This window comes from Giraffa tippelskirchi, chromosome 1 (genome assembly GCF_054371585.1).
Source record: "Giraffa tippelskirchi isolate mGirTip1 chromosome 1, T2T-mGirTip1v1.2.pri, whole genome shotgun sequence".
NCBI lineage: Eukaryota > Metazoa > Chordata > Mammalia > Artiodactyla > Giraffidae > Giraffa > Giraffa tippelskirchi.
In genome coordinates, this window is record NC_137275.1 from 87794287 (window position 1) to 87819953 (window position 25667).

Sequence of the window (25667 nt, forward strand, 5' to 3'; positions counted from 1 at the left end):
AGAAGCCCTCATGTACCCCTTCCTAATCATAGTCCTTCCTTCCTTCCAAAAGTAACCACTATCTTGAGTGTCATAATATTTTTTTCATTTCTTTTGGTTTTTCCCACAAATATACATTCACAGACACCAATGATGAACTTATAGATTTTAACATACTCGATGGATTTCGATCCACTGACATTCTTATCCTTACTGAATTTCAAATTGTCCCACTTTTGGTCGGTCAGTCTCATCAACGTTCTTTTAACATATCTTTGGTAGCTTCCTTGTTATTTGTATGCCAAAATATTCCAGCATCATCTAGTATGTCTCCTGTTCCAGACCTGGAACCAGTCGTTTCTCTAAGGACCCTTCTCTTAGTGGGAAAGACTATTCTGATACAAGACCTGGAACCAGTCGTTTCTCTAAGGACCCTTCTCTTAGTGGGAAAGACTATTCTGATACAAGAGTGCTCAATTTGATTAGGCTGTTCACTGTTTTTAAGATTTTTCAGTGAACAAAGCTAGGATATAATCACTTCTTTGCATTTATAGATCTATAAATATAAAGGTGTTTATATGTGGAATGCAACAGAAATCAAGGAGTCAAGAATAAAAACTTTTGGCCTGAGAAATTCAAAGACTTGTATTGCCATTTATTGAGGTGGGGAACACAGCAAGAAAAGCAAGTCTGGGGAAGGTAACATAAGTTTGGTTTAGACATGTTACATTTGAGATTCCTATTACACCTCCAGGTAGGGGTACCAAGCAGGGAGCCGGATCATAAGAACCAGAAATTCAGCAGAGAAGTCAGGGCCAGGAATAAACCTGACAGTCATCCACCAATAAGTGGAACTAAAACCATGAGACTGGATGGAATCACTCAAGGAGTCAATCACCTGGCTGATTTTTTTTTTTTCCCATGGGATTTAATAAAGAGAACAAAAAGAAACAGAGAGAAGAAATTAAATACAACATTGTAAATCAGATATACTTCAATGGAATTTAAAACAAGAAAAAACAAGGACAGGTTTAACAAAAGGCAAAACTAAAACTTAAGCCTTTACTTCTTCTTGGAATGGTAATGACATACCTGCTGAGTGACTTCTTTTCTCACGGAATCCATAAAATCCTCATCAGTTGGGTAAAGCGCACAGGCAAACATAAAATCCTGCCATATCTAGCAAATCAAATAAGAGGCAACACAGTACTTCCACAGATTTCATTGCACAGAAGGAAATTCTTTGTCCTAAACCTTGGGCGTTATCTTTCATGTAAACAAAAATCAACTTAGCCTGATGAGTGTGACCATTTGAACAACACAAGGCACGAGGCACTGGGAAAGGCACTTTACACACTCTCCAGAACTGTAGGGAGACCTGAGAAGAGGAAATGTTAGGTGGGCAGAAAAAACAAAAAAAACGAATTCAAATAAGGAAATAGTGCTTGTGTTGTGGAGAATATGAAATTCAGTCAAGATTTCTCCCAACCTCTCCTCATTTCTAATTCATTCTAATTTTCACCAGGAATTTGGTTTTGAGAAATGGCCCAGTCTGTTAAGAAACATACTTTTTTAAAAAATCAAAGAATTAACTTTTCATGACAAAAAGGATCACTCTATGGACATTTTAGAGAGGAAACCACGTTAAGTGCAACTGGGCTTCCCAGGTGGCGCTAGTGGTAAAGAATTCACCTGCTTATGCAGGAGACTCTGAGAAACGGGTTCAATCCCTGCGTTGGGAGGATCCCCTGGAGTAGGATATTGCAACATACTCCAGTATTCTTGCCTGGAGAATCCCATGGACAGAAGAGCTTGGTGGACTACAGTCCACAGGTTGCAAAGTGCCAGACGTGACTCAGGATGCACCCTTCAGGGAGGCCACAAGGAGAGTGCTTTAGAGCAGAGAGCCATATCTGTTGGCCTGAGTCAGCTTCAGTTCCACCATATACCCACAGTGTGAGTTTGGGAAAGTTAGTTAACCTCTCCACATGCCAGTAAAAGGGGGATAGAGAACAGTAACTACCTCATATGGTGGGCATGACGATGAAATAAAATAATAAATGCAGAGCACTGAAAACGATGCCTGGAATATTACAGAATATTGACATGTCTTTACCATCGGCATTATCAATATTATTAAAATTACTACTCTTCTATGAAGTGCTTTATATTTTAGAACTGTAAGTCTAGAATTAAAAGAACATATTTCCATTGCTTAACCTTCACCGATGCAAACTATGTTCAGAGGTACTTAATGACAGTATCAAGCACATCTTTTAAAATGTAATCATTTTTCTTCTCTCTAGGTCTTGTTAGATCGCCTTAAAGTTAAAATTTTTTAATATTTTACTTTCCTTTTTATGCTTAACCTCTTATCACAAAGAGAGTTACAAAGAAAATATAGATATATGCTTAGATATAACCAATATGCAGAATGTCTATCATTTTAAAATAATTAAATAATTATGATATTTGCTATCAATTATGGCTCCAGGTTTGCTAGATGCCATTTATTTCTCTGCCAAAAAAAAAAAAGTGGAACATCATTCTTGGCTGTGAGAAAGGAAGGAATAGGCCATGATACCACTTATATGTGGAATCTAAAATATGACACAAATGAATTTATGAAAGAGAAACACAGACATAGAAAACAAACTTTCAGTTATCAAAGGAGAAGGAGGTGTGAGGGATAAATTAGGAGTTTAGGATTAGCAAATACAAACTATTACATATCAAATAGAAAAACAACGAGTACCTACTGCATAGCACAGGGAACTTTATTCAATATCCTGTAATAAACCATAATGGAAAAGAATATGCATATATATGTATAACTGAATCACTTTGTTGTATACCTGAAACTAGCACAACATTGTAAATAAACTACACCACAACAACAAAAAACCAAAGGAATGGGTAATATCACTCACTAAGAACACTGGAGGTCAAACTGAGGATATGGTAACGTATCAACAAAATGGTGAGCTGTCAACTACTTACCATTATTCCTAGTTCATCACAGAGTTCATAGAATTCATCCTGCTCATAAATTCCTCCTCCCCAAACCCGGAGAGCATTCATGTTAGCATCCACAACAGACTGCAAAAGCAGCCGTAACCTACAGAAGAAATTTTTAAAACAAATGCTAATTTAAAATCTTGGGAACATTAAAAAAAAGAGAGAACAAAATTTTAAGAAATACACTGTGGTTGATAAACACATTTCAAATCACAGTTAGAAGAACACTTTTTAATTATGATGGTTTGGATACAATGCACAGTGAAGAAAATGAGACAAAATTATATACACATTAACTGTAATTGTAATTGGCTTCCCTCATGGCTCAGACTGTAGAGAATCTATTTACAATGCAGGAAACCTGAGTTTGATCCCTGGGTTGGGAAGATCCCTTGGAGAAGGGAATGGCAACCCACTCCAGTATTCTTGCCTGGAGAACTCCACGGACAGAGGAGCCTGCAGGCTACAGTCCATGGGGTCGCAAAGGTTGGACACGACTGAGCGACTAGCACTTTCACTTCAGTTTCTAACTGTAACCACATAAAAATAAACGTAGAAAAATTATGAGTGATATCTTTTCTCTGCCTTCTAAATTTTCAGTCATGCTATTACACTATTTTTAAAATTAAATTTTTGTCTTAAAGTTATTCCTGTAGAGAAATGTTGTAAACCTTAGAAACTATGTGTTCATTTTATATAACCATGTCAAATTGTAGGACAAAAATCAGAGTTCGAATATTAGTTTCTAGTTCACTCTCATCCTTTTTGTTTTTTTAAACAATTCCTCTAGTCCAGTACCCCCTTATCTAGTAAATTTCCTTCTTGCTCTAACTCCTATATACATCACCTTCAGGAAAGTTTAGAAATTTGCATCCACCTTGAGAGCATGTACCTTCCATTTCCAGAACAGCACCCAGAACGGAAGGAAAAAGTCCAATAACAGGAAGACCATGGACCCAGAGCACTGTGCTCCTAGTAAAGACACCTATGGGCAGGTTTACTAACTGACCCAGTTGTGTTGTACAGTCACCACCAAAACCTACCGGGAGCGGAGTGAAAGTGTTAGTCAGTCGTGTTTGACTCTTTGCAACCCCATGGACTGTAGTCCACCAGGCTCCTCTGTCCATGGAATTCTCCAGGCAAGAATACTGAAGTGGGTTGCCATTTCCTACTCCAGGGGAGCTTCCTAGGTGGTGCTAGTGGTAAAGAACCCTCTGCCAATGCAGGAGATGAAAGAGACAATCCCTAGGTTAGAAAGATCCTCTGGAGAAGGGCATTGCAATCCATTCCAGAAGGGCATTGCAATCCATTCCAGTATTCTTGCCTGGAGAATTCCATGGACAGAGGAGCCTGGTGCATTACAGTCCATGGGGTCACAAAGAGCCAGACACGACTGAAGCGACTTAGCATGCATGCAATCCAGGGGATCTTCCCAACCCAGGGAACAAACCTGGGTCTCTTGCATTGCAAGTAAATGCATCTGAGACACCAGGGTGAAGAGGAGACAGCAAATTTTCCATGCTCTGTCTGGAGAATGATTTTATTTTCATATGAAATTCAAAAATATTACACATTTTAAAGTAAAAGGATATTACTATAAATACAATTTTTGCCAAAATTAGAGTTTACATATACCAACCACATCTACATTCTAAACATAATATACCTCAATGCATATTTATATAATATAAGTAAGTCCATCACTTCATGGCAAATAGATGGGGAAACAGTGAGAGACTTTATTTTTGGGGGCTCCAAAATCATTGCAGATGGTGACTGCAGCCATGAAATTAAAAGACGCTTACTCCTTGGAAGGAAAGTTACGACCAACCTAGACAGCATGTTAAAAAGCAGAGACATTACTTAGTCAACAAAGGTCCGTCTAGTCAAGGCTATGGTTTTTCCTGTGGTCATGTATGGATGTGAGAGTTGGATGGTGAAGAAAGCTGAGCACTGAAGAATTGATGCTTTTGAACTGTGGTGTTGGAGAAGACTCTTGAGAGTCCCTTGGACTGCAAGGAGATCCAAGCAGTCCATCCTAAAGGAAATCAGTCCTGAATATTCATTGGAAGGACTGATGCTGAAGCTGAAACTCCAATATTTTGGCCACCTGGTACGAAGAACTGACTCATTTGAAAAGCCCCTGATGCTGGGAAAGATTGAGGGTGGGAGGAGAAGGGGACAACAGAGGACGAGATGGTTGAGTGGCATCACCGACTTGATGGGCATGAGTCTAAGCAAGCTTCGGGAGTTGGTGATGGACAGGGGAGGCCTGGCATGCTGCAGTCCATGGGGTCGCAAAGAGTCGGACACGACTGAGCAACTAAACTTAACTGAACTGAACTGAAATGTGTTCATTTTCACCTCACAAAGCTTATTTTTACTATTACAAAGATAGCAGTTTATAAATCTAATCAGGAAATATTTTCTTGTTAACTTCTATTCTCAGAGCTTCAGAAAAACGCTTTGAAGATTTCTTTAGTTTTTTTATTAAAGTATAATAAACACGAAGAATGTGTAAATATCTTAGCATGAAGAAGTGAATAGTTTTGATAAAGCATTGCATTACCAAATTTACCATTTTTTTGGTAAAGCATACCAAACAAACAAACAAAACACTTAAGGTATTATTCAAAAAAATTTTTTTTAAGTCAAATTTAATCCTCTTTTTTTACAGGGGCTAACTATCCAAGATGCACATTAGCCATTTTCTTGTTCCTCTAGAAACAATTTATAAAAATTAGATGGTTTCAACAGTCTGAAATAGTTTAGCTGTAAGATAGCCTATAGCTCACGAGAATGAAATGACTTAAACATTTTTTCCATCCTAGAGTTTTCATCATCCTAGAATTATACGTTACCTCTTGGTTCTTTCCACCAGAACAAAAAACAAAAAAATTAAAATGAGTAGCTCTTAAGCTCTGTGGGATTGATAATAATAAGAGGAACAAGAAATAAAAGATGATAACTTACAAGGCAGAGGTTACTCTATCCTGGAATGAATCTGCAGGGATCCAATTCGAGCCTTTCAGAAATATGGGAAGTCCATTAATTTTGAAATAGAAACTCAGACCAGGAGAGTCTTGTATAGGCTCTTCTATAAGTTCCACTGTCCTAAAATAAACCTATTGTTAACAGAATTAAATAATGAATATAAAATTTAAAACATAAGCATATGCCAAAACCAAACCATATTATTTACTATACACTTAAAAAAATAAGAGTTTTTTTTTTTTTAAAAAAGCAAACTTCTGAGCAGTTGTTATGAACATAATTTAGTGTTAATTTTCTATCCACTCAAAGCACTTAATGTGAAAGAGAATTTTTAAGAAAATATATATATAAATTATTGCCAGATTCTGTTATTTCTCTTTGAAAAGAAAAACACAGAAACCATTAAAGAGTGAAATATATTGTAGTCTTTCCCATGAAGTAGCATTTGCAATAATGTCAAAAAATATATATTTGAGATAACATTTCAAAATTAAAACAAAAATTGACACTACTTCACAAAATTGGGGGAGAAAAGTCACCAGTTAAGCAGATACACTTTTGAAAAACACATTCTCATTTCAGTGCTGTTAAAATCTGCCAAAATGTGCATCTTAGAATCACAAAAATACAGCACAAGGTATTTCATTATTTAACAATTTTCCATCTTAGGAGCTCAATATTGTACAAGCCATTTTGTTTAATGGGCAACTTAATCTTAACTAATTATCCATCAAACTCAGTGTCTGAGAGAGTAGAAGAGAGACTGGAAATGTGTAGTGATGTTTCAACTGGAAGAAGGGACAGAAGCACAAAGTCCAGTGTTCTCATTGCTGTGTGAGAACAAGCTTGGATCTTTGTCCCAGAGACAGTCGACCCAGGTTTCTCCTCAGTTAAGCATGAGCAGCAAAAAAGATTGTATTCTCATCCAAATCTTCATTCTATACAGCCATAAACCGGATCAAGGAATGAGGGAGATAGTTCCATACCAAAAAAGCCTCATCTTGAAAACAAGATTATGCATTTCTTCTCTAACTAAAAATAATTAATAGATCAACTAATTTCATGTAGTAAAAGTGCCCACTGTCCTTCCACTTTCTGACGCTTACCCTATTAATATGACATAACAAAAGATACCAGAGTTAACTTCGTAAGAAGACACAGAACAAGGCCTTGATGAGGATGATCTTGACATGGAATTACCACATCTGCTCTAGGATGCAAAAATGTTCTTTAAAAAAAATGGTTATTTTCAGAGGTAACTTTAAAACATCTTGACGGTCGTTTCAAACACCTAGAACAACAGTTATTTAAGTGTGACTAGGGGACCATACAGGATCTCTGGGAACCTTTCAAGGGGATCTCTGAGTTCAAAACTATCTTCACAGTAAAGCTAAAATAATATGTGCCTTTTTCACTCTTACTCTTTTGAGGGTACAGTGGAATTTTCCAGAAGCTACAAGATGTGTGATGACATCATTCTGAGAGCTAATGGAATGCGTGTTTGTATACTCTGCTGTGTTCTATAGCAGAGGTTGAGGGTATAAAGAGGTATGTTTTCAGAGATTAGCTACTACTCTGCTCTTACTAGTTGTTGGCGGTTATTCATGCTATAATCTCTGTAGCCTCATTACTGTTCAACAAATTCTTATTTTTAAACCCAAAGTTTTCCCTGCAACTTATACAGAAACACAAAAGGATGAGGTACCTTTTGTTAACTTGTTCAAGTAATAATTTTTAAGTTTTCAAATAAAAAGAAATTTTGATTTTTGAGACTCATTTAATGATACTTCATCTCATCTCATAAAAACTTATTTATAATGTTTTTCCTAATTTTTATCTTAAATTATTGTCTTAAAATTGGACCAGAAGATTAACATTCTCACCTACAACCACACTGTCTACATTTAAAAGTGCTGGAAAAAATGAAACTGATTTATCAGAGAGTCTTCTGACTCAAGGAAGGGAGGAATCTACTCCAAACAAACTGGGAAAAATAATAAATAAGAAATGAGATTGTGATGAAAGCCATATTCCCTTCAACTTTATAGATGTTAATAATTTATCTTCTAGTATATTATGCAATTGGAGAAGGAAATGGCAACCCACTCCAGTACTCTTGCCTGGAGAATCCCATGGACAGAGGAGCCTGGCAGGCTACAGTCCATGGAGCTGCAAAGAGTTGGACACAACTGAAGTGACTTAGCATGCACACATTATGCAATGGAACATTTAAATAATAATAATATTTATGGTGCCAGTTACATCATAGTATCATTTTGAGACCAATCATTCTAAGTACAAAGAGAAAGAAATTGAATATTTTAAACTTAGATGCGGTAAGCTCTTCTAAAGGCTAATACATTCTTTATTATACTGTAGTACATTGTTTATGTTATAGTATTTTTCAAACTAGAAATGAAAAAAGCCGCTAGTACATCTCATAGGGTTGGTTATCACACTGCTTTTGCTAGAGAAGTACACATACTAGCTAAGAGAGTTTTACAGAGGGTAACATTGCTGGTGCCTTGGCAGAAATCAAGGCAGTGTCTCCAATTTGTGCTGGTAGTCATTATATTCCTCACCTTCATGCATTATTGGTGGGAGGAGCCAGTTTCGCTTAAGGACGTCCTTGATAAAGCAACAAAAAAATCATTAATTCTATTAAATCCCAATCTTGAATACACACCATTGTAGTAGTCTATGTGATGAAATGATGAAATGGGAACTATGAATAAAGCATCATGCAGGATGGATGTCTTGAGGAAAAGCATCTAGGCCACAGTTTGAGTTGTAACCTGAATTAGCCACCTGGTTCATAAAGCTTTATTTTAACTTGAAAGAACCACTGGACAAACTATATTTATTCAGATTGGTGACTTGCTAGACATTTTCTTGAAAATGACTAAGTGAGCCTTATCATTTCAAGGCAAATAACAGTTAAAAATTAGGATTTAGGAAAACTTGTACCCCCTACCAAGAGCTTGAGAACTTCCCAATACTTAAAAACATTTCAGAAGTTATTGACAGTGATATTAACAAATGTGAATGTGATTTTATATACTGAAATGGTTTAACATCTGGAAACATTTAAAAACCTCCAGACACCTACATTTTTCAAATAACCAATGCATTATATTACAATATCATACATGCATAAAAGACCCATTACAACAAGAGCCCAGAAATAAACTCAAGCGCCCATGGTCAATTACTCTTCGACAAAGAAGGCAAGAATATACAATGGGAAAAAGTCTCTTCAGCAAGTGGTGCTGGGAAAGCTGTAAATCAGTGCACGTAAACCAGTGAAGTTAGAACACACCCTCACACAATACACAAAAATAAACTCAAAATGGCTTAAAGACCTAAACAGAAGACCTGACACCATAAAACTCCTAGCAGAGAACACAAGCAAAACATCCTTTGACACAAATCATACCAATGTTCTCTTAGGCTGGTCTCCCAAGGCAATAGAAATAAAAGCTAAAATAATAAATGGGATCTAATCAAATTTACAACTTTTTGCACAGCAAAAGAAACCATAACCATAAACAAAAAGAACCTATGGACTGGGAAAAAATGTTTGCAGATGATGTGACTGACAAGGGGTTAATCTCCAAAATTTACAAACAGCTCATGCTTCCAGGGTTTTGCTGGTGGCTCAGACGGTAAAGCGTCAGCCTGCAATGCAGGAGACCTGGGTTGGGAAGATCGCCTGGAGAAGGATATGGCAACCCACTCCAGTACTCTTGCTTGGAAAATCCCATGGACAGAGGAACCTGGTAGGCAATAGTCCATGGGTTGCAAAGAGTTGGACACGACTGAGCGACTTCACTTAGTACTTCACGCAGCTCAATATAAAAAAACCAAGTAACCCAATCAAAAGATAGCCAGAAGACCTGAACAGGCATTTCTCCAAAGAACAGATACAGATGGCCAACAGGCACAGGAAAAGATGCTCAATATTGCTAATTATTAGAGAAGTGCAAATCAAAACTACAATGAAATAACACCTCATGCCAGTCAGAATGGTCATCATTAAAAAGTCTAAAAATAACAAATGCTGGAGAGGGTATGAGGAAAGGGAACTCTCCTACACTGTTGGTGGGAGAGTAAGTTGGTGCAGTCACTATGGAAAACAGTATAGAGTTGCCATATGATCCAGCAATCCCATTCCTAGTGATATATCCAGACAAAACTATAATTCAAAATGATACATGCAACTCTGTGTTCCTAACAGCACTATTTACAATAGCCAAGATATAGAAACAGCCTAAATGTCCAACAGAGAATGGATACAGTGGATGTGGTAAATATACAATATGGAATACTACTGGAATGAAAAAAGAATAATGCCCATTTGCAGCAACATGGATAGAGATAGAGATTATCATACTAAGTGAAGTAAGTCAGAAAGACAAATACCATACGATATCAGTTGTATGTGGAATCTAAAATGTGATGCAAGTGAACTTATCTATGAAACAGACTCACTGACATAGAGAACAGACATGTGGTCGCCAAAGAGAGCATGGGGAGAAACGGAGTGGGAGTCTGGGGTTAGCAGATACAAACTAGTGTATAAAGAATGGATAAATAAAAAGACCTACTGTATAGTCCAGTCCCCTTGGACAGCAAGGAGATCAAACCAGTCAATCTTAAGGGAAATCAACCCTGAATACTCTTTGGAAGGACTGATGCTGAAGCTGAAGCTGCAGTATCTTGGTCATCTGATGCGAACAGCTGACTCATTGTAAAAGTCCCTGATGCTGGGAAAGATTGAGGGCAGGAGGAGAAGAGGGCATCAGAGGATGAGATGGCTGGATGGCATCACCGATGCATGGACATGAGCGTGGGCAAACTTTGGGAGATGATGAGAGACAGGAAGGCCTGGTGAGCTGCAGTCCACGGGTTCATGAAGAATAAGACATGAACTTAGCAACTAAACAACAACAATTTAGAAAATAGAACTCACTTACTCTTTATATTTATTAATGTGACAAATACCATGAAAAATAAAACACATCTTCTAACATATTTTTTCTTTACTGTGCAAGTGTTTTTATGAAAAGACAGCTATCCCTATATCCCAGCTCCAACGGTAACAATTTTATGAGCCAGTCAAAGGAAACCTTAAAACGCCTGACAGTGCCTCAGAGGAGAAGCAGTAGTTATCAGGCACCTTTCCCGCTACACATACCTGGACAGGTTACAGGCTGGTCGGTCTATGATTAGTGTCTGTAAAACCATGTCCTCTGGCAGTCTTACCAGGTAACGTAAAAGCCTTCTTCTACAGCAAGTATTTTACCTCAGAGAAAATAACGCACTCTGAGAAAGGTTTTTTTAAAAGACCCCTGATTAACACCTTTACATCTAGAGTGAACATACTATCTCTTTACAAGATCAAAAATATTTTAAACAGCTCAAAAAAGTTACTGTCTGAAAGTACAAAAGGGTGTAAATATCTGAGAACATAAATGTGTAAGTCAAGCAGCTTGAATTAAAAAAATTTATTTAATCTCCAAACTTTTCTATTTAATGTTGAAAGTTCTATTAGCACCTCACTAAATAACTTCTTAAATCAGTTTCATGATTTAATTTTTAAAATAGGATTAACTTTAAAAGTATAGGATAACTGAACATATTTTTTAGACAGAAGTTAGGAGTATCTTATCTAAAAGGGATTAAGAGGTTTGCAACTGATAAGTATATACCATACTTTCAAATTTCTTTGGCCAAACAGATGATGATGTAATGAAGCACTGATTACTTCTTAGCTGTTTGTAATCAAATATTAATACTTGAAAAGTTGTCATTGTATCATTAGATTTTCAAAATAATAAGTTTCTTCTCTTTAAAAAATTAACATTTCTAAACATTAGTAAGTGTTATTTGAAACATTTTTCAAATAATCTTCATGCATTTCCAAAGTATACTTTCTACTGTCATGCATTTTTAGAGACAACCAAACCCCACATTTCTGTGTGCTCTGAAAGTCCTCTAATATGCAGAAATACTGAGAAAACCAGTGCTGGATCTCCACAAAGAGCTCTCCTTAAACAGACCTGTGCAGAAGGATACAAGAGGAGCTCTCCTTGTCGTGACCTAGAAGTCTGCAGACGGCAGCACAAACAGAAGTTAACAGGCTGAAGTTTACATCAGCATCAGTTCAGTTCAGTTCAGTTCAGTCGCTCAGTCGTGTCCGACTCCTTGCGACCCCATGAATTGCAGCACGCCAGGCCTCTCTGTCCATCACCAACTCCCAGAGTCTACCCAAACCCATGTCCATTGAGTCGGTGATGCCATCCAACCATCTCATCCTCTGTCGTCCCCTTCTCCTCCCGCCCCCAATCCTACCCAGCATTAGGGTCTTTTCCAATGAGTCAACCCTTCGCATGAGGTGGCCAAAGTATTGGAGCTTCAGCTTCAACATCAGACCTTCCAATGAACACCCAGGATTGATCTCTTTTAGGATGGATTGATTGGATCTCCTTGCAGTCCAAGCGACTCTCAAGAGTCTTCTCCAACACCACAGTTCAAAAGCGTCAATTCTTGGGCGCTCAGCTTTCTTCACCGTCCAACTCTCACATCCATACATGACCACTGGAAAAACCATAGCCTAGCCGGACTTTTGTTGGCAAAGTAATGTCTCTGCTTTTCAATATGCCATCTAGGTTGGCCCTAACCTTCCTTCCAAGGAATAAGCGTCTTTTAATTTCATGGGTGCAGTCACCATCAGCAGTGATTCTGGAGCCCCAAAAAATAAAAGTCTGACACTGTTTCCACTGTTTTCCCATCTATTTCCCATGAAGTGATGGGACCAGATGCCATGATCTTAGTTTTCTGAACGTTGAGCTTTAAGCCAACTTTTTCACTCTCCTCTTTCACCTTCATCAAGAGGCTCTTTAGTTCTTCTTCACTTTCTGCCATAAGGGTGGTGTCATCCGCATATCTGAGGTTACATCAGCATAGCTACTTGTTATCTTTATAGCCAAATGTGTACTTAGTGTATCTGATAGATTCTAGTGGGCTTCCCATGTGGCATTAGAGTAAAAGAATCCACCTGTCAATGCAGGAGACATAGAGACACAAGTTCGATCCCTGGGTCAGGAAGATCCCCTGGAGGAGCACGTGGCAACCCACTCCAGTATTCTTGCCTGGAGAATTTCATGGATAGAGGGTCCTGGCGGGCTACAGTACATAGTCACAAAGAGTCGGACATGACTGAAGCGACTTAGCATGATAGATACTAGATAGGATCACTTTTTAAATATCCTCTTCTATGTGACAAAATTACTTTCAGTGATAATGAAATAAAATGAATAATAATGGCCAGAAAAAATATAGACACTGAAAGTTCTTTTGTATTTAAATGCCATATGAATAATCATACCATTTCTGAAGTAAAATAAATATCAGAGTATAAAAACTACTGGATTTATAAATTTAATTATATTACTTGTAAATAATAATTTACAAATTATTATTTTTAATAATAATATTTACATACTGGTTTTTATTTATGTATTTACATACTAGTTTGCTATAGTGATGGATAATAATATTTGCTATTTTGAGCCTTAACTTCTGAGAATGTCAAGACCCTTGTCAAAACTGACCTTTATATGTATATGTTCTACAAAGAATATAGTCAGATTTGTCAATCTATCCTTGAAGAGTTGATGAAAAAACATCTTTTGTTAATTTTAATTTAGAAATTTTTTTTCAGGTGAATCTAAAGATATACAAATATTTTGGGAAAGTATTAGACACAGGTAAGTTTTGTCAAGATTCATAAAAATTCAACTTCACATTAAATTCCAAAAAAATGCAGTAGTATCCATGTCTGTTTCCTTGAGATCCATTCAAACTGCTTACAAATGCCCCTATGTTCAAAAAATTCCCACTTCCCAAGTATTTCTCCTGCATAATCAGAGAAAATGGCTCAATGACAGTGAACACAGATATTTGATCTATTGCTTTAAAAGAAGCCTCCAGTTCTTGGTGAAAATGGTTGGGACATTCAACCTCACTATTTTGATTTCTTCAGGCAATGTAAGATCAGCATTTCTTGTTGCTTCTCCTGGCACTCCTCTTCAAGTTTGGGGTTTTTTTTTTCCTGTGTAAATGTTCATTTCTTCATATTGTGTTTTTGCAAAATAAATAGCCTTCAAAATTTTTAAGAGTTTTAAAGCTTGGAATTTCATTGTACATTGTTCAAAGCATATATATTTGTATCTGACTAATCTCATCTAAAATTCTACACTAAGGAGAGAAAAAATTCAGAAGAGAAAAGCCACAAATGAGCTGATTCATACATGTCCACATTTTCTTTGACTCACATAGGACTTCAAAGCCGAGATTAACTTTTCAAAATTCAGCCTTCTGGTGCCCTAGCTTCATAACGAGCATTCTTTTTGTCTAGGAAAGACTTTCTGCAGCTTTTTTCAATGATGCATTGAGATTAAAAAGAATGAATAAAATGTTTCCAAATTTCCAGAAAACTTCACACATGAAGAGATATTTCTGGGCTTTCCTGATGGCTCAGTGGTAAAGAATCCACTTGCCAATGCAGGAGACATGGGTTTGATCCCTGGTCCAGAAAGATTCCACATGCCTCAGAACAACTAAGCCTGTGAGCCACAACTACTGAACCTGAGCTCTGGAGCCTGCAAGCTGCAACTACTGAGCCCTCGTGTCTCAACTACTGAAGCCTGCGTGCCCTAGAGCCTGTGCTCGGCAACAAGAGAAGCCACCACAATAAGAAGCCCATGCACTGCAACTAGAGAGTAGCCCCTGTTTGCAAGAACTAAAGAAAAGCTCATGCGGCAATGAAGACCCAGCACAGACAAAAATTAATAACTTTTTTAAAAAAGAGGTGTTTCCAAAAGAGCAAATTCTGCAAGTTTCAAAGAATGATTTTCAAGAGGCAGAAGTAAAATTTGGGATTAATCTCTTTGATTTTTGTATGAACGCCACTGTTGATCCTGGCCACATATGCTTACGGAGCTAACCACAACAGAGGCTTATAAAAAACGATCCAGTTTTTTTAAGATACCTGTGAGTACAGCAGCAGTCTTTCCAGAAATAGAAGAATGACTTCTTTATTTCAACTCTACCACCTTCTCTATGGATATATCTGATTAACTCACACATTTGATCTCTGCATGGAGCATTTGGAGTGCTACCAAAAAGAATTCCAAGTTACTTTGGGTTTTTTTAATAACTGCCACCACTGATGTCACATTTTACTTTGATTCCTTAGTTTTAAAACAATTATCTAGTAAAAAAATTAATTTCAATTCTAAAGATATTAAAATTAGCAAAACATCTCATATGCACTCAGTCGCTTCAGTCACGTCTGACTCTTTGGGACCCTATGGACTGTAGTCCACCAGGCTCCTCTGTCCATGGGATTCTCCAGGCAAGAATACTGGAGTGGGTTGCTGTTCCCTTCTCTAAGGGATCTTTCTGACCCAGGGATCAAACTCGCGTCTCTTTTGTTCCTGCATTGCAGGCAGATTCTTTATCCAACGAGTCACCTGGGAAACCAACATTTCATATATGAACCCAAATGTGCACTTACCAAGCAAAATATTATATATTACACATCACATTTCACACTTTTCTCTATTTCAAGTTTTTTTTTTTAAGAAAAGACTTAAGTTTTTCAGAGCAGTTTAAGACTCACAGCAAAATTTAGAGGAAGGTACAAAGATTATCCCCTGATCCCACACATGAATATCTACCCCCATTATCAACATCCTCCACCACAGTGGCACGTTTGTTACAAGTGATCAACCTATACTGATACCTCATAATCACCCAAAGTCTATAGTTTACATTAGGGTTCACTCACAATGTCATACATTCTATGAGTTTGGACAATTGCATAATGCATGTATCCATCACTATTACGGTGTCAGACAGAGTGGTTTCACTGTACTAAAAATCCTCTGTGCTCTAACTATTCATCTCTCCCTCCACCTCCCAGCCCGTAGCAACCAATGATCTTTTAACTGTCTCCACAGTTTTGTCTTTTCCAGAACATCACATAATTGGAATCATTTCAGATTGGCTCCTTTCACTTAGTAAATATGGCTCACATTCTAAGGTTCCTCTTGAAATAACTTGCTTGAGAGACTTTATAATATCCCAACACTTATTTTCATTTGTGTAAGTTATTTAAAGTACTCATTAATTTTGCCTCATGTTATCTCCCATTATACTAAAACTATTTGCTCCAAAGTTACTCCTTTTTAACAACAACAAATTTCAGACAAGATATTCTTTCCTGTCCAAAAGAAATATAGTCAGCACTTTCCCTTCCCCACAGTGCCTGCATTCTCTTTAAGACCCAGTACATCTCTGCTACATGGGCTACAACCAAAATCTGTAACTTCCCCAAGGCATTCTGTCTGAGACTGTGCTGCTGTCTTGTGACATGTCTAGTAAACAAAAAAATTAAAATGCATATATGTCTAATGTCGATGGAAGACAAGCAAGAAAGACATAAGCCTAACAATATGGATTTCAATGAGATACTTTAAAAATATGAAAATATTTTTGCATAAAGCAAGCCCAGGATAACAATGAAACCATCAGGAAACATGAACAATAGAGAACTGATAAGGGAGGGCCAGAGATGATGGAAAAAATTCCTCTCTGACACAGTACTGAGTGTTAACAAGCATGTGAGCATGCTGAGTAAAGGTGAAATACAAACACTTTGGAAAACAGCCTAGCACTCTGTAAAAGCTGTGCCCACGCATAACCTAGCATTCAGCAATCTCACTGCCAGCAGAAATTCTGTTGGGGGAATATGTGCTCCGAGGGTCATACAGTCATGTTCATAGCAACATTATTCAGAAAAGCCAAAAATGGAAACTACCAAATCCCAACAGCAGGAAAGTGTAACACAGTGAAATATTACAAAACAGTGTAAGTAAACAAACTAGGGCTACACACCACAACATATCTAAATGTCACAAATATAATGTTGAGCCAAATTAGCCAGTCATAAAAGCATACAGATGATGTAGTTCCATGGAAACAAAATTGAAAAACAGGCAAAAATAAATTATAGTGTTAGAAGCCAGGACAGTGGATCTGCAGAAAGGAAAGCGGGTAGTAATTAGAGAAGCTGGCAAGAGCCGGGAACCTCTGAGGTGCTAGTAATGCTCTTGTTCCTTGGTGAGGATGACGGCTACATGAGTGTTCAACTTCTGATCATTCATTAAGCATTTTACTTATGTTCCGTTTCTTTTCTGTTGTGTGTCATACTCTGCAATCAGTAAACAGAAATCCCAGCCTGACACATTCCCACCAAATAAAGGCAGGAAAGAACTCAGACTAAGAGACTCCTGCCAGGAAACAGATAATGATGGCAAGTAGCAGTCACATCTCTTCGCTTGCTAAAATACTGGCAAGTTTGAAAACATTAAGAAATTTGGGACTGGTAAGAAACTGAATTCCCTGGAAGAACTACTCTAGATGGAAATAAAGGTGAATTAGGTATCAGCTCTCTTAACCAAATTTGGTAATAATTTATAATTTTAATCTACATTTCAGAAGCCAATATTGATTTCTGAAATTTGCAAAACAGCTCAAATTTTTACATCATTCTGATTTCCTCTTGTGAGTAATCATGGAAGTGTAGGAAGGCGTAAGAGATCATTCCATCCAACCTCTACCACCCCAGTCAAATGTACACAAACACTCTTTCAAGTTCCCTGCAAATGAGTTTGGAGTTGTTCCTCAGTTACCCATTCTAGCATAAACAGCCTTGACTCTGGTACAGCCTCTCCTGGGAGTAACCTCGACCTCAAACACTCCACTTCAAGTTCTACTCCTCCCTTACGTGGGTCCTACTACAGCTGAATGAAAAAATACCATAAATAACAAATTAAAGGATCAGCTCGCCTTTCAGTTATATTATCTCTTTCCTTTATCCTTTCTTCCTCTAATCACCTTCAGAGCGCTTTTCTGAATCTCCTAGGGAGCAAAGTCTAGGGTTGTTACGGTTTTAATGAGCTAAATAAAATAGTACCTTGACTCCTACGTGATACAGAATTATCATTCCCCTAACATTTTAGAATAAGAAGATAACTTCAAAAATCATAGCAGAGAAAGAAAGATACTGAGTTTTGGATTCAAGCCTCACCTAAACTTTAAAATATTGCTCAAATATGATAAATATAATCAGCATGTATAAAATCAGGGTAGGCAGAGGGTTCAGAAAACAATTTTAAACCTACCACACACCTATAATGGCTTGCAAAACACCACCAAACCAGCCTAAAATGTCATCATCAGAAATCAGTAGTTCTAGGATAGAAAACCCAGAGATACACCCATGCACCTTATGGTCAATTACTCTATGACAAAGGAGAAAAGACAAAACAATATTGGAAAGACAGTCTCTTTAACAAATGGTGTTGGGAAAACTTGACAGCCACATGTAAAAAAGTGAAATTAGATCATTCCTTAACTCCATACAGAAAAATAAGCTCAAAATGGTTTAAAGACCTAAATGTGAGACGAGACACAATAAAAGTCCAAGAGGAAAACATAGGTAGAACACTCTGACATAAATCACAGCAACATCTTTTTTGATCCATCTCCCAGAAAAAATGGAAATAAAGGCAAAATAAACAAATGAGACCTACTTAAACTCAAAAGCTCTTGCACATGAAAGGAAACAATAAACAAAATAAAAAGACAACCCACAGATTGGGAGAAAATATTTGCAAATGATGTGACCAGTAAGGGATTAGTCTCCAAAATTTACAAACAGCTTATGATGCTTAATAGCATCAAAACAAACAACCCACTCAAAAAAACATGGGCAGAATACCTGAATAGACATTTCTCCAAAGAGGACATACAGATAGCCAGTAGACACACGAGATGTTCAACATTGCTAAATGCAAATCAAAACTAAATGCTAAATGCAAATGCAAAATGAGATATCACCTCACATGGGTCAGAATGGCTTTCATCAAAAAATCCACAAACAACAAATGCTGGAGAGGGTGTGGAGAGAAGGAACCCTCCTGCATTGTTGGTGGGAATGTAAATTGATACAGCCACTATGGTGACCAGTATAGAGGTTCCTTAAAAAACTAAAAATAGAGCTACCATATGACTCTGCAATCCCACTCTTGAGCATTATTTAGAGAAAAACATGGCCCAAAGAGATATATGCACCCCAGTGTTCATTGCAGCACTGTTTACAACAGCCAAGACATGGAAGCAACCTAAATGTCTACCAACAGAGGAATGGATCACGAAGACGCTGTACATATATGGAGAAGGAAATGGCAACCCATTCCAGTATTCTTGACTGGGAAATTCCATAGACAGAGGAAGCTACAGTTCATGGGGTCACAAAGGGTCAGACACAACTGAGTGACTAAACAACAGCAGCACATTCGGGAAATGCACCAATCACAAGTTTAGCTGAATAAATGATCAAGTGGTGAACGTGCCCAGTAAACAGGTGAAGGACTAGACCATGAGAGCAACCTTTTCATGGCCCTGCCCTGTCACTACCCATTTCTCTTCCCCAAAGGTAACCATTAACCCGGGTGCTATCACATGACAGATTTTTTTAAGGTAAACTTTTGTTTTCTTCAACTCAACATAATTTATTGGGCAACCATAATATGCCTGGTGCTGAGGAGACAGGTAGTGAAAGAGGAATCCTGCTCGTGGAGCTCACACTCTGCTGAGAAAAACAGAGTAATTCAGTAAATCAGTAGTTAACAAGTGTTCACCGTGCTGAGTGTTATGAGAGTAGAGGAATGAGGCTACGGGAGCTGACATCAGGGCACCCTGGAAAACAGTCACCGGGTTTGGGGACAATTTATTTTCTTAAAGAGTTACAGTAAGGGGAAAGGGCAAAAATTACAAATGTCATATGGATCAATTAATGGTTATGTTGTCAGAATGCCAACTAGGGCTTTGTTTTCAGCTGTATAAACATTAGGGCCACTTCATTCTCCCAGAAGTTAAGAAGTATATGGGATGTGTGACACAGAGGGGAACATACTGTCTTTGGAGCTGACTCCAAGTTATCAAACTGTGTATGAGGCTCCAGCTAACTGAGAGGAGAGACATATGAAGTGACTATACTGAAAACATTGCAAAATAAAATTTCTCTCTACATGAGGAAAAAAAAAGATGTAGTACATATAAACAATAGAATTACTCAGCCATTAAAAAGAATGAAATAATGCCATTTGCAGCAACATGTATAGACCTAGAGAGTGTCATACTGAGTGAAGTAAGTCAGATAGAGAAGGAGAAATATCATACAGCATCCCTTATATGTGGAATCTAGAAAGAAATGATACAAATGAACTTACTTACAAAACAGAAAAAGACTCACAGACTTAGAAAATGAACTTAGGGTTGCCAGGGGAAGGGATAGTTAGGGACTTTGGGAAGGTCATGTACACACTGCTATGTTTAAAACAGATAACCAACAAAGACCTATTGTATAGCACATGGAACTCTGCTCATTTTTATGTGCCAGTCTGGATGCGAAGGGGGTTTGGGGGAGAATGGAAACGTGTATGTATGGCTGAGTCCCCCTGCTGTTCACCTAAAAATACCACAACACTGTTAATCAGCTATACCTCAATATGAAATGGTTTTGGTGTTAAAAAATTAAAATTAAAAAAGGAAATCAATAATTCTTTCAAAGTGAAGATACTGTGACTCTCAGAAAAGAGACGCACAGTTTCCAACCCTCAGTGCTGCCTCACAATCCTATCAGTGCCTCAGCTCTCTCCAGCCTTTTCTCAAGTCTTCGCTTTCCTCAAATATCTAGCTTGGCCCCCATTACTTAAGTAACTTAAGTAGCTCATCCCCTGCCAATGGCTAAAATTATCTACATTCTGTTGATTTAGACATCTATAGTTTTAATTCTTAAACTCTAGACCCACATAATGAAGTGCTCATCAAATATTATTTTGGGGGTATCTCTCAATCACTCCACACAAAACACCTGTAACACAGAAATAATTTTCATTCCATCTCATCTTCCAAATGCATTCTTCGTTCTGAGTCTTTAATTCAAAGAACAGAATTGCCACCTGACATTCAGTGGCCCAAACCAGCAAATTAACAATCATTCATAAATCATCCTTCTCGCCTATCTCTATACATCACTAAGCCTCCTAAATTTCTCTCAAATTTTACCTCCTAAGTCTCTCTCAAATCTAACTCCTCAGCAGTTCTATAGACCAAGCAATTGTCATCTTGTGCCTCAGTTACCACGTTAATATTCTGACTGGCCTCCTAAACCTGTCATTCTTCCAATCTGATCTACATAATCTTCATAAAACAAGTATTAAAAGTATAAAACCCTTCAAAAATCCCCAATGTCCTCAGGACAGTCTAATTCCTTCACATGGCTTACTAGGCTCCATGGAATCTTGCCCTAGCCTACCTTTATAATATCATCCTATTCTACCTCAAACTCAAACACAGCCACACTGAAATTTCTTTCACCTCCACAAACACACAATATTCCTTCAAGACCCTGCATTTGACATACTCTTGCCCTCTGCCTCTTTGCTACACTGCATGGTTGAATTCTACTGATCCCTCAGGGCACAGATCACCTTCTCGGCAAATCTGTCCAGGGTGGCCCTGCTCTGTGCTCACACAGGGCTCTATATTTCTCTAGAGTGCTTATCATGCTTTATTGCAATTGCTTATTTAAATATTTAATTTCCCAGCTGAAGTATTAGTTTTACTAAAATCTCAGAAATAAATGGACAGGGTGTCTTATTCACTGCTCTATCATCAAAGCCTATCAAAGTGGCAGGAACACAGTAGATGATCCCTAAGTATTGATTGAACGAGTGAGCTTCAAAAATACTCTACAGCAGCCCCAGCCAACAGGTACATTGCACAGACATGCATTAACACAAGGAGTGAGGCAATACATATTCCTTTACTCCTGTAGCTCGTCAATTGAAAGAGTAGCATCTTTATATTAATAAACAATAACACAACCATATTAGCCTGAATTGAAATAGACTTATATCCAACACACACGACAACTCAGAAGTTCCTTTTCTTTTTCTTTGGAAAGTTGGAATAACTCATTCTTTTCTACCCTTTCATAAAGATAATTCACAAGAAACTCAACATGGGAGAGTGCACATGTCTTCTGTCAGGAGAGTCAGAATGAGAGGGAACATCTTGGCTCTTTAGATAACTCTAGGACACGCTCCCTGTCGATATTATGGACACACACACACTCACAGTGGCTCAGAAAATACAGAGCATAACTAAACAATCAAAAACAGAAAAGGAGCTCCTGAAGGGTAGAGCTCCAAACTGAGCATGGTGTCTGGCCCACAGAAGAGGTAAAACCAAATGGGAGGTGACACCGAGGACAACCACAGCCAGTGCCAGTTGCAAACACCAAAGGCTGACATCAGGGGAAAGAGAAAATCTATGAAAGTAATTACTACTACTTACTATACACTATCCCAAGCCACAGTGAAGTTACGTTATCTTTATCGTTCCATCATACATGTATGGAAATGGCATTTGAAGGACAATAAGTAGTCTGAAGCTAATAAATACCAAGCAAACCTTAGTCCTGGCAGGACCTAGTCATTTCTTTAGACTAAAGTCAAATTGTGTCCTTCAATATCCTCTATCTGAGCTTACCATATGGCTTATTTAAAGACTTAGAGGCAAAACAGATGGTTATGCCTTCAGAGGAAAACACTTTTGTTGCATTTTTTATTTATTTATTTTTAATTGAAGGACAATTGCTTTACAATATTGCTTCGATCTCTGCCATGTATCAGTATGAATTAGCCATAGGTGCATTTTGCTTTAAATACCAGTCCCAAGTAGATTTGGAGCGGGGGGGGGGGGATTGGTCCTTCTCGAGGGGTGCTTCGACAGCATTACTTTAAAGTGCAAGGGCTGTTTTTCCCCACTGTCTTCTCTAGATAGCTCCATTCCCAATCTCGACTCAATTTTTGAATGTTTAAAGTAACATGAAGATGCAGTTTTATGCATAATGACTTAGAAGTTTTAATCCCAAGCAGAACTGAAATATGTTGTCTTGGAGGAGGGATCCTGAAGTTCACCTATCATTTTGCCAGTCAGCATCAGAGAGGTTTGCTTTGCAACCAATGATGGAGAAGCTTTACACAGTCAGCAAAAACAAGTCCAAGAGTTGACTGTTGCTCAGATCATGAGCTCCTTATTGCAAAATTCAAACTTAAATTGAAGAAAGTAGGGAAAACCAATAGGCCCTTAAGGTATGACCTAAGTCAAGTCCCTTATGATTATACAGTGGAAGTGACAAATAGATTCAAAGCATTAGTTCTGATACCGTGCCTGAAGAACCCTGGACGGAGGTTCGTGACATTGTACCGGAGGAGGTGATCAAAGCCATCCCGAAGAAAAAGAAATGCAAAAAGGCAAAAGGCTATCTGAGTAAGCGTTAAAAATAGCTGAGGATGGCTAACAAACACATGAAAAGATGCTCAACATCACTCATTATTAGAGAAATGCAAATCAAAACCACAATGAGGTATCATTTCACACCAGTCAGAATGGCTGCTATCCAAAAGTCTACAAGCAATAAATGCTGGAGAGGGTGTGGAGAAAAGGGAACCCTCTTACACTGTTGGTGGGAATGCAAACTAGTACAGCCACTATGGAGAACAGTGTGGAGATTCCTTAAAAAACTGGGAATAGAACTGCCATATGACCCAGCAATCCCACTGCTGGGCATATACACCGAGGAAACCAGAATTGAAAGAGACGCGTGTACCCCAATGTTCATCGCAGCACTGTTTACAATAGCCAGGACATGGAAGCAACCTAGATGTCCATCAGCAGACGAATGGATAAGGAAGCTGTGGTACATATACACAATGGAATATTACTCAGCCATTAAAAAAAATACATTTGAATCGGTTCTAATGAGATGGATGAAACTGGAACCCATTATACAGAGTGAAGTAAGCCAGAAAGAAAAACAACAATACAGTATACTAATGCATATATATGGAATTTGAAAGATGGTAACGATAAACCTATATGCGAGACAGAATAAGAGACACAGCATGGAACAATTTTATGGACTCTGAGGGAGAAGGTGAGGGTGGGACGTTCTGGGAGAATAGCATTGAAACATGTATATTATCATATGTGAAACAGAACACCATTCCATGTTCGATGCATGTGACAAGGGCTCAGGGCCGGGGCAATGGGATGATCCAGAAGGATGGGATGGGGAGGGAGGTGGGTGGGGGGTCCAGGAAGGGGAACACATGTAAACCCATGGCTGATTCATGTCAATGTATGGCAAAAACTATTACAATATTGTAAAGTAATTAGCCCCCAACTAAAATAAATAAATTTATAAAAAAAAAAAATAAAAGCAGAGACATTACTTTGCCAACAACAACAAAAAAAAAATAGCTGAGGAAAGAAGAAAAGCTTTTCTTTCTTGATTCCAGGTAAAAAGAAAAGACATACCCATTTGAGTGAAGAGTTCCAAAGAATAGCAAGGAGAGATAAGAAAGTCTTCCTCAGTGATCAATGCAAAGAAATAGAGGAAAACAATAGAAGGGGAAAGACTAGAGATCTCTTCAAGAAAATAAGAGATACCAAGGGAACATTTTATGCAAAGATAGGCACAATAAAGGACAGAAATGGTAAGGACCTACAAGAAGCAGAAGATATTAAGAGGAGGCAAGAATACAAACAAGAACTAAACAAAATAGATATTAATGACCCAGATAACCACAATGGTGTGATCACTCACCGTGAGCCAGACATCCTGGAATGCGAAGTCAAATGGGCCTAAGGAAGCATCACTACAAACAAAGCTAGTGGAGGTGATGGAATTTCAGCTGAGCTATTTCAAATCCTAAAAGATGATGCTGTGAAAGTGCTGCACTCAATATGCCAGCAAATTTGGAAAACTCAACAGTGGCCACAGGACTGGAAAAGGTCAGTTTTCATTTCAATAGCAAAGAAAAGCAATGGCAAAGAATGTTCAAATTACCACACAATTGCACTCATCTCACACACTAACAAAGTAATGCTCAAAATTCTCCAAGTGAGGCTTCAAGTGTAGGTGAACCATGAACTTCCAAATGTTCAAGGTGGGTTTAGAAAAGGCAGAGGAACCAGAGATCAAATTGCCAACATCCACTGGAACATCGAAAAAGCAAGAGAATTCCAGAAAAAAAATCTACTCTGCTTCATTGACTACTTTAAAGCCTTTGACTGTGTGGATCACAACAAACTGTGGAAAAATTTTTAAAGAGATGCAATACCAGACCACCTTACCTGACTCCTGAGAAATCTGTATGCAGGTCAAGAAGCAACACTTAGAACCAGACATGAAATAACAGACTGGTTCCAAATTGGGAAAGGAGGAGGTCAAGGCTTTATACTATCACCCTGCTTATTTAACTTATATGTAGAGTATATCATGAGAAACGCTGGGCTAGATGAAGCACAAACTGGAATCAAGATTGTCGGGAGAAATATCAATAACCTCAGATATGCAGTTGTCACCACCCTTATGGCAGAAAGTGAAGAGAAACTAAAGAGCCTCTTGACGAAAGCGAAAGAGGAGAGTGAAAAAGCTGGCTTAAAACTCAACATTCAAAAAACTA

General features: G+C 37.9%; 1 protein-coding gene across 3 annotated transcripts in view; it reads right to left on the minus strand.

Annotated features, from left to right (window-relative positions):
- Positions 1-25667, minus strand: part of MANBA (mannosidase beta) — a 129197-nt gene that overhangs the window by 67686 nt on the left and 35844 nt on the right. Inside the window, exons 8-10 of one of the 3 annotated variants that reach the window (XM_081483114.1) lie at positions 5971-6122; positions 2980-3097; positions 1072-1158 (exon numbers count right to left, since the gene is read on the minus strand). The exons of 1 other annotated variant lie outside the window; for it this stretch is intronic. In XM_081483114.1, coding sequence (XP_081339240.1) covers positions 1072-1158; positions 2980-3097; positions 5971-6122 — 357 coding nt within the window. The remainder of the gene's footprint in view (positions 1-1071; positions 1159-2979; positions 3098-5970; positions 6123-25667) is intronic. One more of the 3 variants, XM_081483123.1, reaches the window with a different exon arrangement.